We start from the raw sequence: 18,831 nt of genomic DNA on the forward strand, positions 1-18,831 counted from the left end.
TTAAAACAATTTTCTTTAATCAAAAAGCTTGCCTGTAGAATTTGCTTTTAGAGAATGAAAATTAACAGCTGTCATATTTCTCTTTTTTAATTTTAATACGCTTCAGTGGATTATTTCCGAGTGTTTTTTTGTAGCTTATCAGCCGGACATGCGCATGTATGCGGATCCAACGAGGACTTGGGTCACGCCGCAAAAGGGATTCGTTTTGCACGACACTCAGGAACCAAGGTACCTCAATGGGGATCATAGTCTGTGTAATAATCAAATGAGCCACCCCGGTCCGGCCAGCGTCTTTCCAGCGTCTTCGGCGCTTTTCAACCAAACACAAGCCACATCTGCTAGTCCACAACATCGTAACACTGTAAGTGTTCTTCGTGACTTTATTTTTCTTTTAAATCTCTCTTGCGTTTTTTTACACACTTATTAATGATCGTGTACACAGCGAAAATTATATTATTATTAGGTGTGGGAAAAAGTTCGTTACATCTAACGGGAAAAACGGCACGAACTTTTTCCCACACCTAATATTTCTATTACTGTACCGTTTTATCACGTTCACTCGCTCGTCACAAATTTATTTATATTTATTTATACTAAATAGCTTTTCTATATACAATGCACACACGCACGTGATTGTATCAATTTATTACGAAAGACAGAAAGACGGGCGAGATTGAATGCTGCACCCACAGCAGCGATTATTGTGTGAGTGAAAAGTTATAGCTAAACGTTCGCGATGCTTGCGCCGATCATCAGCTCGATTTGGTCACTTCAATACAAAGGATTGGCCCCGAGCGAGTACGTATATGCATGGGAACCAGTTGATGATGTAATGCACGCTTATAGATGCTTGTTCTTGATACCCAACATGGCAGACACTACCCACACTGGCCAGTCTTAGCGTCTAGACGATCGCGTTCGGCTCGGAAATTTACACCTCTAATCTTTTCTCAAGTGTTTTGTAAATTTAAATAACATGTATTTCCTCAACTCGGCCGTCGCAACATCGCGCGATTACTTTCCTAAGGTTTGCCTTGGCTGGCTCTTCATTTTTATGCATTTGCGTCTCGCTTTTAATAAATTGGGAAAGAAAATGATCATTGAATTATGTGAGAAAATAATGTTGCGACAATGGTGTCGTGATAGTGTTTTGTAGATATTTTAAATCTGTACGTCAAATACGAATTTATTCATTCTGAGTCTGAGTCTTGTGTATTTTATATTATATACACTCTCTGTTGTTAGACATAACTGACTGGGTCTTTTATCATCTCTTTTTTTAAGATTCTGCAATTTGTACGAAAGATTATATTTTATTAAAACAATAAAATATGTATTTATCTTGTTCTCTTATACGATCATATTTTGCTATCTTAGGTTCATCGAATAAGTCAGTTAATTAGTGAAAGTCCTGAACCTAAGAGATCTGTACATCACATCCCGATCTCATGTGAAAGTCCGACGGAGAAGAGGCAAGCTTTACATACTCCCGTACCAGCTCCACCTGTCGATGACATGAAGCCCCAAAATATATCTTTTATTGGTAATGAAACTTTGTTTTATAATTCTTTTGCGAGTATATAAAAATATCACTTTTGATACATGTTTTTTAAATTATATTAATGTAAAAGAAGTTGTAAAAAATCATTAGCATCTTTTCTTAATCTCTTCTTTTTATTTCGAAGGCAACGACGATGATATCGCACAGGGTATTCGCGGCTTGAACATCACGTCGGGTAGTCGTACGTACAGAATACCATCGCCAACTAGACCCACGATATCGCAGAATTCTTTCCAACCTCATCCGTCATTGAGGGAGACATCGCGTTCAGTCACTCCGGATATTACGCCTCTCGATTCCACGGATCCGAACGAGAAAGGATTCTATATTTCCTTCGACAATGACGCTCCTAAGAAACCAAAACCGACACTCAGAGTGAAAAGAACGTCTCCTAAAAAGGTGAGTAGATTTTTAGTTATAAATGAATTTTCTTAATTTTACTCTAATTATTTTATTATATTTCTCTCTTTGTTTTATATTCATTTATTCTAATAGAATTTTACTATGTGTACATTCTTAAAAAGGAAGCAATTATTAAATAAACAACATTTTTTTCTTAAGGAACGAAGTGTGTCATCCTATATTGAACACGAAGACTTTACAATGCACTCAGAATCATCTCCTGCTATCGCGATAGAAAAGCAGAAACAAGTAGAAACTCAGCGAGAGTTGGAGCGGGAAAGATTTCGGCAAGCCGACGAAAGGGAACAGCAAAGACAAGAAATGAGGGACAGAGATCTTAAACGGGAAATGGAGAGGGAACGACAGAGGGAGAAACAGCGAGACAGTAGCACAGACAGCCGACACGCTTCTGGCGTTGGTCTGGTAATTGGGAATCAACTTACAAATCCCGATCCGGTATATATTATAATAATATTTACTAATCAAATAACAATAAATTCTATATATAGTTACACATTTGTTTCTTTTGATTTTAGTTTTGTTTACTAAATTTTAATATATACATGTTTTAATTAAAATTCTTTATAGAATTGTATGGACGAAATGGAGAAGAAGAAGGAGAGGATAATGCTGATGTCGCTTCAGAGAAGACAAAGGCAGGAAGAAATGAAGGAAAGAAAGGAAATTGAGGCCCAAGCACGTAGGGAACAAGAGAAACTGAAGGTGGAGGAGAGAGCTCGCAAGAAAGAGGAGGAACGTCAACGGCGAGCCGCTATTTTGGAACACCATAAGGTGAAGAAAGCGATAGAGGAGGCAGAAAGAGAAGTAAGTATATTTTTAATGATATTAAATTAACAGGAATAAATTTATAATGTAATTTTTATCGCTGTTTTTAGGGTAAGGTAATTGATAAGGAGCTTCTGAATGCAATAAATCCAGCAAAATTACGTAACAAGACTGCAACCGCACGACCGCGGCCCAAAACAATTCACGGAGACGCTGGCGCAGTGTTGGATTCCGGGGCTCTTACACCTAGTCGCGGGAAGAAAGGTTCTTCTTCCAATTTAAGTACAGGTGAGATTGCCATTAAATTGCACTTGCAGAAAACGAATTATCTATTGTAACGATCAATTCTTGGAGATTAAGTATGTTGGCAGCTTGTAAAATAAGATTAATATATTGATTTAATATATAGATTTGAGAAAAAGAAAAAATAATATAAACATATTCTCCGAGGAAGAAAAATTAAATTTCTATTTTCGCCAATTAATCGCCAAGAAGATGGATCTTTTTACTACTTGTTGTGTCGCAAGTGCATTTTCCCGTTATAATACCCTATAATAGCAATAGTTTCCTTGATGTTGTAATTTGCATTTATTCATTGCATGGTGAAGATTTTTACGATCAAAGCCGTTTTCTCTTTCGTCGTAGCGATATTATTCTTGCTGTATTTTTTTTTTCCATTACAATTGATTTCTTCTTTTATGAATTTTCACCCCGACCACATGCTCACGAGCTCCAGATTTTCTCGTCTATGCTAGTTTATCGCCGCGTCAGTGGCTACTGTAAATTGCTCGATGAGCCCGCAATCGCGCGATATCGACATCAAACTAGAATAGTACAGAAAATACCGAGCCGATTGTTTTGCACTAACACACTTACTGTAGCGTCGCTGACCTCTCCGACGATGAGGCGAGACTACTACCGAGGTTCGCAGGATAGTCTCACGGCTGCTCACCTTGATGACCGACGTTGTTCCGGCCCTCTTTATCGGGGCGGCAGTCTCAGGGGTATGCACCACACACACTCTCTCACCGCGCTTTTACAGTACACATCTACAAATATTTTCTTAAAAAGTCTGGATACGTAAAAATATCTACGCGATAAATTATCTAATTAATTTTTTGTACACGACAAAAGAAAGAGTAACGATACATTAATACTTTGTCAATTGATTTAAACTTGAAATAAAATATTGTGCAGTAAGATTATACAGATCAAGAAAATTGAAACATGCTAATTCAAATTTAACAATAATAATGGCAATTAATTCTCTAAAGATATGAATCTTTTATATGAGGAGAGAAATTAATTTTAAGGAATAAATGTGTATAATTGATAAAATAAGATATCTGTGTAATTCACAATATGTTTTTTCAAACAAAATTTATTTCACTGCACTTCTTTCCGTTTTTCAATTTGGCATGCTTTGTACTTTATTTATCAATATCTGTAACTCGATGTATAATTCGTAGCAAACTGAGAATTATTTGATATATCTATATATTTATAAGTAGTGTAAAACCTGCAGTGAGAATTTAAACTGATTGTAATAGAGATACCCCGTTTTTTTAGTATCTTCCGTAGATTCGCCCGACGACGGTAGGGGTTCTTCGCCTTGTCGCAGTGTGAATCAGCTCGGTCGACGCGGCTCCTACAAGACCTCCAGAGGTGGGTTCGATGTTACTTACAGTTTAGCGCGGGAATGCCGCAGACTCTGTGATTGTTTGTTTCTTAAACGTTTGGCTTGACGAAAGTAGATTCATTGCAGGATGTTATCACACACTGGTATGGGCAGCTATAATCTATCAGAAATTTGCGCGATGAATGTTTGAATAATTCATTAGCCTTTGATTATCCCCTACGAGCGACTGAGCAAGGTCACTTTGCGGGTATGATTGTTTCCCCGTTGTTTTTTTTAAATTTTTTTCAATTTTTGTCTTTAAGTAGCGCCTTGTAGTGGACATCTTTCAGTTGGAACGCAACGTTGTTCTGCACAAAAACTGCACTGGCCACTTCAGTTCTCGATGTACCCCCGGATATGGCTAATAGTTAGATTCAGTCCTCCTTTTTTAAGTTCCTACAAACCTTACCCGCGCCCGCTCGCTCCCTCAATGAGATGTGCACGATTGAGGCATCTCTCCCGCAACTTATTTAATCTCTTTGATCGTACATGGCGTTTTGAGTGTAACAAGGCAAACGTTGCGTTATTGCAGATGTGCAGGAGTCTCAGCAACAAGTTAGAGGCAGGCCTAAATACCAGACTTACCAAAACTTTAAGGGGAGAAAGTCTAATTCCCTGATGAATTTGTGCGGTAAGAAGCACCACAGTGACTTGGAAATACGTTCGATCTCCCTTCTATATCGTGCAACAGTCTCAATGTATCCCGTGTATATATATATATATATATATTACAATGTGTATATCACAACGTCCTGAGATTTTTGTAGACCGAGTAGCACACATACACGCGCACTTACACTCACATTTACGTAGTAGCATGGTGGCAGGCTGGAGAGCACACAAGTGGCAGTACAGGTACTTAACGACTCATACATTCGCACAACAATCATATGCATTTTTCCTTTTTTGTTATACGTTTGAGCAAAGTTCCTCCACCACGGCTTGACGATGAAGTGATGGAGTCTTAATTCTTTCGTGCTTTTTAAGCGATGCACGATTTATGATTTCTTCGTTTCATCGAATGCCTCCGTTGAGGTGGAACTTTGTCCTCTCATTTTCTTAGGACAACTCATTTTCGCTGTTGTTGCTGTTGCGTAGAGAAGGCTCGATTGAAGCTTATTTAGGCTTGTTGTTGTACGGCACTGGGTGTGGGTACAAAGTATATTTTGTCGATCGATGTCTTTTTCCAGATTTATTCTGTCGGTGGCTATGGTATCCGTTTAACTCTGTTCACCCTGTGTACTTAAGTATCCTGATTTATCCTATCTCGCCTCGAATATCTCACTCTGCGTATCACAGTGTCCTCTTATTGTTTTTATTTTCAGGTATTGTGGTGACAAGGTATAGCAAATTCATTGTGATGTATAATCGAGATTCATGCATTCGATGTGGATGAATTTGCTATGTCCTATTATTTAATGTCAATAATCGATCGAGCGTGTTTCGTCGCAAACTGCAGAGCTGGATTAAATTGTGATATTCGTGGATTAAATCGTTGGTATTAAGCTAAGCATAAATCATCGCATTAGCATTGATCAAGAGATTCATAGTTTTGATAACAATTAGTACGCTAGAAAATCATGACATTAGAATCATTCTAGTGCAGTCAACGATTTAACAAGCTGATAGACACAAGCATTTATAATTATTTTATCAAACTATAAAGTACATTACAAATATTTTGAAATATTTTTCATAATAAACTTTTCATAATAAAACACAAATTACGAAGCTAAACTTAAAGCAAGGGCGGTATCTCGCACATGTCTATAACAACATCGCGAACATGTGAGGGATCATTATAACAAGTGACTAATACATTCTTGGCGGGGTGGCTAACCATCATTAATAATAAAACCAAAAAAAGATTTCTGTGTATTCTGATTCGCTTGGGTAATAAAAGGAAAAAAATATACATTTGTCTTCATTCTTTAATAAGAATGTAACGCATAGACGTTTGCCTCTCCATTGAGATTTTCATTTTTATATGCGGAGCGTGCAAGTAGTGATCAAGATTGTATGATGTGTCGACAAATAGATTCAGATAGCGGCCTGGGCAGGTCGACGCCTCCGAGACGCGCCGCCAGTCCGGGCATAGGCAGTATGAGGCACCTAACGTCACCTTCGGGACCCGGTTCGCTGCCACCCGCCTTGATGACGTCGAAGAAGAGGATCTATGACGATGGCAGCAGCGACATCAGTAGCACGCCCAGTTCTATGATGGACTATAATGGTAAGAAGCATCAATAAATATATATCGATTCTGAAGAGAAAAAATGTACTCGATAATCGCTACATTTTTTTAACACAAAAGAAAAAGTTAAGGAACTTTATGCCTCCACTAAAACAGGCCCGAGACTGTATAAACTGCCGATAGCCAAGTCAAATCGCAACATAATGTTGAACGCTGTGGAGTACTGTGTCTTCCCCGGTACGGTGAACAGGGAAGCCAAATCGAGAGTTCTGGAGGAGATAAGCCGGTCTGAGAGCAAACACTTTCTCATTCTGTTTCGAGACGCTGGCTGCCAATTTCGCGCTCTCTATTCGTACTGTCCCGAGAGGGAGGAAGTAGCCAAGCTATACGGTACTGGGCCCAAACAAGTCATCGATAATATGTTCGACAAGTTTTTTAAGTAAGTGAAATCAAGAGTCGATTCCTTAAGTTCGTTCTTTTCTGTCTCAAAGACTTCAATCAATTATGTGTTTCTATTTTAAATTTCTTGATGTTACATGTTGTTAATTACTTTTGTTTTTTCATTTCAGATATAATTCCAGCGGAAAATGCTTTTCTCAAGTTCACACGAAGCATCTGACGGTGACCATAGATGCCTTTACGATACACAACAGCCTCTGGCAAGGTAAAAAGGTGAACTTACCGAACAAGAAGGACATACCACTCGTCATATAGTTTTACATAAGTGATCACACACTTAACATTACGCTACTGTGCCCTCTGTTGTTCATAGTTACTATTTTAATACAGGCCCATATTAAATTAATGCGAATACGTTGCGTTTTTAGTCAATTTTATAAGGACAATTGATCGATGCTGACCCCATAAAGAAATAATTACAGTTGGCGCGCGAGCCCCGCGTTTCTCGAATCGCACGCCGCTTCCGAAGGGGTGGAAAAACCAGGGGAACGTAGTCATATACCATAAAGAATGAGTTTTGTTTTACTTTTTCTTGCATTATCCGTTTTTTTTTTGTTGATCGTCAGCATCAATCACTGTGTCATAAGATTACCAATATCTACTTATAAGATGGTTTGTTGTCAATACATCCCTAAGATCCCTTAATTTTGTGGATTAACTCTCGTCATGTAACCGCCTTTTGTAATTGTGTAAATCGGTGTGTTGCAACTGCATGGACGTACGAGATTCTCATGGATACATATAATGTGAAAATTTTTCTAAATTTATTTTGCCAAACGAAGCGAGAGTTAGAGAGGATGGCAACGGTGCAGCTTGTGTTCTTATGTGTGCGTACATGCGTAATTTACGATTGACACAAGTCTTTCTGCATCCTTCGCTAGGCTAAAGATTCTAAATTCAATGATTATTATCTAGTGCATTTGAAACTTTTTAAAGAATATATTAAAGTATGATAAAACGCGCGAACATGTGAGGGATCATTAATTTTTAGATGTGTCTCATGCGCAAATCGCTGACTTTGAATTTATTTTTATTTTCTGTATAATAGTATACTATGTAACCTTGTAAAAAAGATTCTCTTTTTTTATATCAATTTCCTTTTTTAATCGGGAAGAATGTTGTTCTTTTTTTATATGTATGCTCTTTATATTTTACCGATTGGGATACGTGTCGGCAGAATATTCGATGCGGCTCAAACGGAGTTGAATTAATGATTTCTCATTCTGCGTACGTTTCTCGCGACTGTTAACGATTGTAATGCGTAGCAATTCTTGCAGTGTCATCCTCATTCCCCTTTTCTCCGCGGGGGATGAAACTTTTGCCATCGGGGTGACAACGGATATGAACAACGACAGCTCGTGTAAATAAATCAGTTCGTTGCGAAATTAGCAGAATCAAGTATAAGACCAGCCTTACAATAAATCCAGGCATATGATGCATTCGTTTCTTTGCGACGAAAGTCAATCGTTCGAGCTACATTATGCGTTTCAAGTTTATACTGTAAAAAAAAAAGTGCGAGATATGCGCGTGCATTAGTTTACGCCGAAGCAGCTGTTTTAAAGCGAGCGATGTGTTTCGTCAGATTAGGTAGTTATCATTGTGTACAAAAAGTGGATATTGCATAAGTATCGTTGGACAAATTTCGTCGAAGGGCTGACGAGAAAGGGAGATCCTCGCGGTACTTCTTTTTTTTCCTCCCATGCGCATCAATCTTTATTATGTAAGAGGAAGGTGGAAGATGGGAATAGTCTAAACAATTTTATCAATGGAACCGCGCTTTTTTCCGAACGAAACTTCGTTATTCAAAGTTCTCCAATTATATTCTACCTTCCTCGGAAGCAAAGAAAAATAGTATGAAGCTTTATGTTATGAACGATGTAATTGGACTAAGTGCGTAAAAATATTTAATGAATTGACAGCATGACTTTTTTTCAACCGTGTCTCGTACATTACGTTCCCCCTAGGAATTTATCGGCAATCGCGACACATCCCGCCGTTTCTCAGCGAAACTTTAGTCAGTCCGGGCGAACAGAGAACGCGGCGGTCCGTAATTAATCGGAGAAACTGTTATAATTTATTGTGCCATAAATTCGATGTTCGCTTTTCGCGTGGGACTGGCATTGGCTTCCTATCTCGCTGAATGGGCCTTTTCGGTCGGATACGTTTCTTTCATTATAATATTATAAGAGGGGAGAAGAAGTTAGAGATAGGTAAACTTTATGTAGCTATTTTATACGACAATATTGGGGGTCTATCATTTGTATGATTATTTTCTCTCGGATTCCGTTCACGATGACGACGCGTCTCCAGGATCGTTCTTCAATTATTTTATATAAGTCTTCGATTCGGTGCGGACAGTCGTGTCGAGATATAGGTAGACCCTCCGTATTTCGCGACACGGAAACACAAGATTATTCCGCAAACACAAGATTATTAACGATACAATTACAAATATAATGCGACATATCGAAATCGAGTTCTCTGCTGAAACTGTGGAGGAATAATCTATGTATCTTCAATTTGCGTGGGACGTCAGCTTGACCTCGCCGTCCCGCGTTTCGCCGTTCGACCATGTATAATGAAAGGGACTCGTGAGATAAACTCCGTCGAGATTATAGTAATCGAGAGAGAGAAAGAAATTTACTATTCTATATCCCCGTCTGTTGTAAATTTATCCGAGTACGATGAGAGAAAAAGAGCGATAAGATAGAGAATCTTAGATTCAGAAACAGTCCGACCTGACAATATCGAACGTGAGGTACGCGCCATAGAAGAAAGAAATTATGAAACCTTTGAAATAAGGTGCAAGTTGCAGTAAGTTCATGATGACAATGTTTGAGAAGAGAGTGAAGAAAGAGAGAAAGAAATATATATGAATTGATTGCAATTAATATATATAAATATATACATAGTCATTAATCTTAAGAGCCAGCGAGAATAATGGCTTGTGGAAATGGGATTGATTACAAAGTTATGAGAGATCTCTCGATATTGGTCGCTTATGCTTGATATTTATATTTTTTGAAGAATAGATATTATTAGTGAACTGGTGAAAAAAAAAGATTTGGATGCGACAATTAAATGTGGACAAAACGGAATGGATCGAGACGGGAAGAAAGAGAGACGGGAAATCGAGGTATACACACATACACACACATACCCAATTAAATACTGCGGCACGACGTAAATTTGTACGCCGCAGTTAAATCGCGCTTACTAATAATAATAAACGATTATTGTTACGTAATAATTATCGATTTTTATTGTCGCTGAAATTTCGACGTCAAGGCGAATATCAGTTCTCGAACTTCTATCCGTGTCTCTGTAAATATTATGTTTTTATATACACATAAAACGAAAAAAACGTATACCTACCTACTCGACGATATGTATATTTATTCAGTACGTCATGTAAGATTTGGGTCATAATTTACTGTTAGCATCTTCGCAGCGAATGTCATTAATAAAATTTAATAACCCATTTGTAATAGACTTTTATTCTTCCGCGGATGGATATCAAAAATAATCCATCATTGATCGTACCTTAATGGCACATTCTTTAAAAGATCTGGCTTTTTTTCTTGACGAGAATTTTCTTGACTTCAATTTTTAATATAAAACATCTCGAAATGAAGATTTTACTCGATAAATAAAAATAAGATTTTCTTAATTCTCTAGAACTCTTCAATTTTTTGTGTTCAATATTTGTCCTCTGTTTTGGAGGAAAATTGCATTGTGAAATTTCATAAAGCTGCGTTTCTGAGGTATTTTATAGGGATCTTAAGAGTGTTAAAAAGGATAAATCAAAGCGGCACAACCCTATGCGCTTTTTTTTCTTGTTATATATTTTATACATAACAGCGGATTTTCGTAATTTGTTAATTTTCCTTGTGTATATGTAATATATTACAGTTTAACAAAAGTCGTGTGCGTGTGTTATGTATGAGAGAGAAAATTAGACATAAATATTCTTCGAACATCATCTCTCTGTGTGCGTGATTAAAGGACACTTCTTTTTTACAGGGCACTTGCATGTTTCTCGATAAATCTTTCGAATAAAAAAATCTACAATGTACATAATATATCGGGCTCTAGTAGATGTCTAACTATAAAAGTACAAAACGTAATCGCGTTATTTTCTATTCCCTAACTCGTCGACGCAGCGATCACAAATTCTCGTAATCGGATTTACGTTAACGATAATAAATAATGGCTTTTAAATACTGATGTACAAATTGTTTGCGGCTTACGATGAATAATTAAACTATATGGCAGTGGTCTCGCTATTTACGCGTAAAATGTCACCGTCTGCACGCGTACCTGCGTACGACGAAATTATTCGTGCCATCGTTTGTTTGTCACGGCGAGACTGAAGCGTACGGTCTCTATTTCTCTTTTCCTTTTTCTATTTTCATGCTACGACGATTAGCTTAACGGTCTACGGTTTAGCATCTTTTGGCTTTGTTAAGTCTTAAAGAACTCGTCGCTTGCGAATATATGGCACGTTAATCTCGATGCGATTGTTGAACTCAACGCGACTCTTCGAACAGTCTTTGGAACTAAAAGCGCTGAACGCCGAGGTAATTGTCTTTCCTCTTCACGCCCCGCTATCATTGAACCGGGCAGGAGCTCAGGTGGATGTTGTGCAACTCGGCCATATCCGTCCAGTCTCGCCTTTCCCCTCTTATCATCACATTCCTGATGCATCCATTGAAGTGATCTCGCGTTAACAGCGAGCCTTTCTGAGCAGTCGCTGGAAATGATGAGAACAGAATTAAGCTTCTTTTATGTTCCATTTATCATGCAGGCTTATTTACATACCAATGTGTAATTTAACGCAACATTCATTTACCTGGTATACCACCTATGTACAACGGGCCAGAGAAGACAGAGGTATTTAAATGATAATTAATGTTCGTGGGCAAGCCGTATTTTTGGTCCAGCTCGTCCACCTTGAGCGCGAGTTCTTCGTCGTTATATACAGCCTGGATCCTATGCCATCGATTGTCACAGATCGCATAATGATTAGAAAAGCCCTGCTCTACATATAACGGATTGTTGTCGCCCAGATCGCCCGACATAATCACCTTCCCACTATTAAGTTCTAATGACAGAGAAGGTGAACCATTAGGTGCGGTAATCGACAGCAACACACCAGACACTTCCGATGTTCTGAATTCCAATTGAAGTTCGAGCACGCCATCAACCTCGAAGTTGTTTCCTAAAAGAATATAAAATTGTTACTCCGAAGATTTAAAACGAAGTAAGAAAAAATTCAAGTATATTTCTTAGTATTGAAATGAATCTTATTTTATAATTTTAGTTTGTATCTTTTGCATAGTTAATTTTTTTTTAAGATGCCATTATATTTTATAGTGAAGAAGTTATATTATTATTAAAAAATTTTAATTTAAGAAATTAAAATTTGATATGATTTGAATTTTTGAATCGTTTATTTTACGTTCAAGATTTAGGCATTTCTCCTTAAGTTTCTCTTAATTTTACTAATAGTGACTCACGATAAATAGCATAAGCCTCGCCCTGAAAATACGCTCCGCTCTCGACACTTGGGAAGCACTGACCGACATTGAAGGCTCTACTGGTGGAACCCACCATGTCGTAAACATTTCCATTGATCTTCAGGCCTCTGATACATCCCTTCAATGTCTCCAGTCTGACGACCACTTGTTCCGGGATAGGCGTTCCGCTTTCCGGAAGACCACCGATATACATCATGGATGCGAGACCAATTCTTCTCGGTACTTTGATGATGCGCGGTGTCTGAGTGTCTACTAACAGGGTGAGTTTCCTTTCTTCATGACTGATAACGACGTGATGCCAATTACCATCATTAAATGGTGTCTTAAATAGTATTTCTTTCCTTTGTTTGCTTCTCACTACCAAAAGAAGCTGTCCATCTCGGATGAGTACCATTAAATAGTGTTTCAATCGAAGGCCCTATGCATTTGTAATAAAAGTGGTAATATTATAAAGTTATAACTAAAAAAAGTTACAACTAAAAACAATATAACTAACAACAAGTTAAATGATTAGAATTATATTTATATGAAAGATTAGTTATAAAAGTTGGAAAGTTCGTATAAAATATATACATTTTGTCCAACTTAAATTTAATAAAATAAGTTTAAATTAATTGTAACTAAAAAATTGTCAACTAGCAAAATCATGATTACATTATATGAGTTTTTTTTACCGGAGTGATAAACAGCAATCCATTGGGATAATACGTCCTAAAATCGAATTCTATCGCATATTTCTTCTCCCAGAATTTCTTGAAGTTGAGATAGAGTTGCGTATGACTATGTGGTTTATCGCCAAATTTCAAAGCACCCGGTTCTAGCGAATAATAAGGCACCTTTTGACATCCTTCGGGTTGTGTGGACATTCCTCGAGACAATGACGCTGACGGTACATAATTTGGTGTTTCTTTTCCCATACTCGGTCCGGAACGACCGATTAGAGCGTGATCAAAATTAACTGCATCGTCGAATCGAAGATTTCTGGAAAAAAAAAAGATTATAAATTAATCGTCAAAATCTCTTCAAACTGATATAAAGAAATAATCTTTTTAATTAAAAAATTAAATCGAAAAAGTCCATAAATACAATTATTTTATACAGCACAATTTGAAATAAAAAAAAATATATATGATATACATGTATGATATACATAAAATATATATGATATACATATACATATAATATAATTTTAATACATCGAATTTTAATCATTTATCACTTATCATCTTCCAAGAAATTATGAGCAATATTTAATTTGTTTGGACTTGGTTTAATGACTTACATATCATTGAAAATCACATCCTTGATAGCGCCATACAGTGGCGTGTTAGTTGCTATCATTTTAGTATTATTGATGAGAGCCGGTAGCCCGCCAAAGAAAAGTCCGCCATTCGAACTGGGAGCCTTGATCGCAATACTATTGCGCAATCTTCCTGATGTTTGATATGCGTCATCGATTCTCAGCTCCACTTCCTTTCTTTTCTTAATGACAGTGACCGAGTGATATTTTCCGTCATTAAAAGTATTATTCGATTGGAGAACCAGCTCGCCATGGCCAGCATTTAAACGAACTTGCACTTGTCCATTGAAAATACATACGGAGTAATAGCTGTCCTTCTGAAAAAATTAATTGAATAAATTAATTTCAAATTTTTTGATAATTATAATACGTAAATAAAATTTATTTCCAATGTATGTACAAATAATGTTTTGTTGCATATCTTATTTATACGTTTATGAATATTAGTATGTTCTTTTATTATAAATTTATTTAGAGGTATTCAAAATTATTTTGTAGCATTTACGATAAATTATTTTGTGCATCATTATATTTTGTGTTTTATTATATAGTGATTCTTTTTATAATAAGAAAAAAAAATTAAATGATAAAGTGTAATAAAGTCTTACAGCTTCTTTGAGAGTACCACCCAATCTATCTTCGTGGCCCTCAAACGTGGAGAGAAGAAGCATAGCTGCATCCTGCATGGTTCTGAAGGAGAAGCTTAGGACAGATTGAATCTTGCGCAGAGTAAACGCTGAGTGCTCGAGATATCCATCTCCATAAAATCCGACTATTTTCAATGGCTACAACAAAAGAGATTTGTTTAATTTTGATACGGAAAATATTGTAGCTACATCTGTACAACAAATTTCAATAGAATGTTTGATTTGTATCTATTTTAAAGAATAAATTATAATGCTTACTTTATTACCGCAACTGGTTTCCACCCCGTAATATTGTTCGGCCATTGGATCGTAGCCCTCTTGCACTACAATATTGGCCATGCATCCGAGGAACGACACTTGTGAGGGTAACATTAATTTTTCTGCGCGGAAGCTCGGTGGCAGTCCACCGATGTAGTACTTGGCCTGCGCCAAATCTGGGATATCTTCCTTCGTGGGCTGTGGTGTGGGCGCACCAATTCGTTTGTCGTTGTCACCACCGATACTAAGGCTGCATTTTTCAATGTTCTTGCGTAATTGATAGTGACGGAATGCATCCACCTTTGTCCAATTGCCTGTATTGTATTTGTAAGTCGAGGACATCTCCATGCTCACATTCCCGCCGTAACCGACATGGAGGATCACTCGGCCTTCTCGTAGGGAAATCATAATGTGCTGATTCTATTTTTATAAATAATATAATAGAAATTAAACAGAATTCCATAAATATAATTAAATTGATGTTTTATTAATAAATATTAAATATAATAATATATACAAATTTTTTTTTATTTAATATAATGTTAATTAAATTTATTTTTATCTACTCTCTTTTTTTTAAGAAAAGATATAAAAATATATTCTTGATAATAAAATACATAATGAGGAAATTTAAATAAATTCGTACATCTTTGTTAATGGCTAGAAATAGCAATGCATTCTCGTCATATGTTCGAAAACTAATCGAGACTCCAAACATGTATTTATTATATGGACCAGATGAGACTCTGTTTCTCACGGCATAGCCCTCTCCATTGAAATTGTAAGCTATATCATCTTTGGCATCCTCCACTCTGCAACATTAATAATATCATTGTTAAAATATTATCGAAAAACAAGCAATTTGTATTATTAAATTATCAGATAGAAAGAACTTGAAATATGAAATAATATAATGTATACATATTTGAGCTATGCAGAATTTACACATTATTTAATAAATAAATATAAACGTCAAAGAAATTTGATTATTAATTTTCAAGATTAATTACCCTTCTACGCAAGCTTTGCAAGCCATATCTGGTGCTGTTGTGATGAAATTCCAGAGGCCGATATGCTTTCCATCGAGGATTACTTGATGAATACAACCCGGAAGACCATTACCAGCGATCAGCTCCGTTGGTCTTCTCTGCGATTTAGGGATACCTCCTATCCACACTCGGTCTGTAGGTAAGACATCGAAACGACCATATTCGGAATTAGTCATGTTTATGACAGGAAGATATTTTCCGGATGTCGAAAACTGCTTGTGTACGTTCAGCTTGCCTGTGTGTCGCGTTCTAAGATAAAAAAGCAAATTATTTGAAATCAACTTTTTTCTCTCGTATTAATTAATAATAACATTATGAATTATTCTTTATAAATTCCAATCAATATTTGTTTATCTATTTATATGTTAATTAATTACATTCATACTAATATTGGCATTTACCTTTCAGCCTCAATTCGATACCAAGATCTGTCATTTTGCAGATCGCCGCTTTCAAGAACTTCAGGATGTGTTAATATACCTGTACCACCACCGACATTCCATAAGAATCGTACCTTTTTATCAAATATCTCTAGAGCGATAAAATCGTCCTGAAAAAATTCGAAATATCAGAATTTTGCTTAAAAATCAATATGTTATACAATTCGTATGTATTTTATTTTATGCAAAGTTAATTGTTCTAATCGTTAAATTAATATTGTTTTTATAGAACTTACATTAATTCCACTAGGCAAGTAAAACAGGGAACCTTCTTTGCGTGCAGTTGGAAGCGCGAATGTTATTATAATCGATGTCGTTGACGAGGATTGCAGCGTTGTTGGTCTGTATGAACGAATGCATTCTTTACCTTCCACCGATCGTAGAGAGACGCGGATCTAAAAATAAAATAAAATATAAAAATTTATATTTTAAAAATTATTTATCGCAATTATTCAATCTTAAAAATGTATCAAGTGTATGATCTCTGCAAAAAGTGATTAAAATTGGAAATTTATACTTTTCATATAAAATTCAATGTACATTAACAATTCAATAAGAATCATTTTAACTTTATTGAATATTACAAATTTACAGATTTAAACAAAAATTTTCTTATTTTATCTTAATTATTTTTTAAAAACATGTCTAATTCTTATTAAAATAATTTTTTATTCCAGATATTGAGTCAAATCTTTTATATTACTTTCAAATATATAGAGACTATAGAAAGATCTAAAAGATTTTTCATAATTTTTTCATTTTGTTAAAAATATATGTACTACATTCTTAATTATTCAAAGTTATATTGGAAATTATCAATTAAATGAGTTATCCTTAAAAATTGTTTTACATTAAAATTTAAAGATATGTAATATAACAAAAATAGCATATAATAAATTTATGATGAAAACATTTAAATATGGAGAATCAAAACTTTTATTTTAATTTATAAAAATATATCTGAGCAAAGAACAAAATAATTATTATTCTTACCCCTTCGGCAGTATTTCGGGCTTCTGCAATTTTGTCTTTGAGATTTTGCAATTTCGTGGCTAATGTGTCATTCCATTTATCGAAAACAGTTTTTCGTTTCATTGCAACGTTTGATAGACTTATTAACTTCGCATCAGCTTTCTTAATATTACTCAGCGCTTCCGTCACTAAAATATACATATTTCTTTCATAATAATTTACAATTTTCACTAATTTAATACTTAATTAACAATAAAATTATTTAATAATAGCATATAAAATATAAAAACGTTCGCTAAGTATGCATATACATTAATTTTGAAAAGAAATATTACATTTTTCGCTGGCAAGGCTTATCTTCGAATCGCCTTCGCGCTTCAATTCGTGTAATTTCGGCTTCAGTCTGTCGGCGATGCCTTGCTTGTAATCGTCAATTAATCGTTGCGTATTCATTACCGATTCTGCTACTTCATTGTTGTCCTCCAAGATATTTAGTAGATCCTCATGTACTATTTAAAAAAAATTCTCCTTAATATAACATTAAAATCTTTTATTCGACAATTGCATTTTTTGAAATTATTAATAATATCATAATAATATATAATATACTTACATTTTTTACTATTACTTTGCAATTCTCGCAATTTCACATTTATCTCGTTGTCCTTTATTCCAGTGTTGTTTAATGAATCTTTTAATACCAGAATGGCTTGCTTCTGAGCATTCAACTTGGCATTTGCATTTTTTACTAGTTTGCCATGTTCTTTCGCCACTTCCCACTGTTGCGAAGACTTAGCTAATACTTCCTTAGCATTATCCAGTAACGATTTCTGTCCCGAAAGAGGGAAAGCCTTGAAAAAGCATCTACATTATATTTATAGCCGACTCTCAAAATTATAACATTATATTAATACTTCATTTAAATTAAAAGCATAAGACTAAAATTTAGGAAGAATAAAAAAAAATAGAAATGTTGATAATTAATACAGCAGATATTTTTGAAGCTAAGAGCTCTTTTATTTTAAAAGATTCAACAATATATTTTTCTAAGTAAATCTATATTGCACGCGCTAATATATAAAATTACAAGAAAAATTATGCTTTTATTTTGTAAACATTTAAAATGTCTCAAAAATATTCTTGATATTTTAAAATTAGAAAAAATTCAAATGTAAATTAAAGCATAAAAATATCACAGAATAATTTTATTTTAATATAATCATTCATAATATGATTAGTTATAATTCGAAAAATTATTTTTATTTTATATACACAATGGAAATAGAGTTACAGCATTTAAACATATCAATTTAATAAAGAGGAAAAATATAAAAATCCTAAATTCAAAGAAAATCATATTATAATAATCATGTTTTACCTTTTTGTGCACATCCTCGACGATTTCCTTGGCTGCTAGCGCAGTGACTTTCGCCGCTTGTAAACCGTCGACAATGTTCTTGTAGGCCTGACTTGCCTTCAGGGGACTAGCCGCAATATCTCGTGTCTTGGCGAATAAACTATTCAACAAAAATTAATGTCACATTA

At 35.3% G+C, this 18,831-nt stretch overlaps 2 protein-coding genes across 10 annotated transcripts in view; one reads left to right on the top strand and one right to left on the bottom strand.

Moving 5' to 3' along the window:
- LOC108694399 (patronin) overlaps positions 1-8,092 on the top strand; it is a 68,749-nt gene extending 60,657 nt beyond the window's left edge. Inside the window, exons 15-26 of one of the 9 annotated variants that reach the window (XM_018203832.1) lie at positions 135-361; positions 1,378-1,543; positions 1,686-1,960; positions 2,123-2,419; positions 2,552-2,788; positions 2,860-3,037; positions 3,631-3,753; positions 4,319-4,414; positions 4,960-5,058; positions 6,466-6,660; positions 6,778-7,060; positions 7,191-8,092. In XM_018203832.1, the coding sequence (XP_018059321.1) occupies positions 135-361; positions 1,378-1,543; positions 1,686-1,960; positions 2,123-2,419; positions 2,552-2,788; positions 2,860-3,037; positions 3,631-3,753; positions 4,319-4,414; positions 4,960-5,058; positions 6,466-6,660; positions 6,778-7,060; positions 7,191-7,335 (2,321 nt within the window). In that variant the 3' untranslated portion in view covers positions 7,336-8,092. The remainder of the gene's footprint in view (positions 1-134; positions 362-1,377; positions 1,544-1,685; positions 1,961-2,122; positions 2,420-2,551; positions 2,789-2,859; positions 3,038-3,630; positions 3,754-4,318; positions 4,415-4,959; positions 5,059-6,465; positions 6,661-6,777; positions 7,061-7,190) is intronic. The other 8 variants (XM_018203826.1, XM_018203827.1, XM_018203830.1 and 5 more) reach the window with 8 other exon arrangements.
- Positions 8,093-11,621: 3,529 nt separating this feature from the next.
- The window catches only part of LOC108694398 (laminin subunit alpha-1), a 167,786-nt gene continuing 160,576 nt past the window's right edge, over positions 11,622-18,831 (bottom strand). The window contains exons 29-43 of the mRNA XM_018203825.1: positions 18,665-18,803; positions 17,900-18,137; positions 17,622-17,795; positions 17,308-17,474; positions 16,551-16,709; positions 16,276-16,424; positions 15,836-16,123; positions 15,472-15,637; positions 14,826-15,245; positions 14,529-14,705; positions 13,903-14,237; positions 13,295-13,601; positions 12,600-13,038; positions 11,933-12,301; positions 11,622-11,833 (exon numbers count right to left, since the gene is read on the bottom strand). Of these exons, the coding sequence (XP_018059314.1) occupies positions 11,691-11,833; positions 11,933-12,301; positions 12,600-13,038; positions 13,295-13,601; positions 13,903-14,237; positions 14,529-14,705; positions 14,826-15,245; positions 15,472-15,637; positions 15,836-16,123; positions 16,276-16,424; positions 16,551-16,709; positions 17,308-17,474; positions 17,622-17,795; positions 17,900-18,137; positions 18,665-18,803 (3,670 nt within the window). The 3' untranslated portion in view covers positions 11,622-11,690. The remainder of the gene's footprint in view (positions 11,834-11,932; positions 12,302-12,599; positions 13,039-13,294; positions 13,602-13,902; positions 14,238-14,528; positions 14,706-14,825; positions 15,246-15,471; positions 15,638-15,835; positions 16,124-16,275; positions 16,425-16,550; positions 16,710-17,307; positions 17,475-17,621; positions 17,796-17,899; positions 18,138-18,664; positions 18,804-18,831) is intronic.

Source organism: Atta colombica, unplaced genomic scaffold (genome assembly GCF_001594045.1).
Source record: "Atta colombica isolate Treedump-2 unplaced genomic scaffold, Acol1.0 scaffold12, whole genome shotgun sequence".
Classification (NCBI taxonomy): Eukaryota; Metazoa; Arthropoda; class Insecta; order Hymenoptera; family Formicidae; genus Atta; species Atta colombica.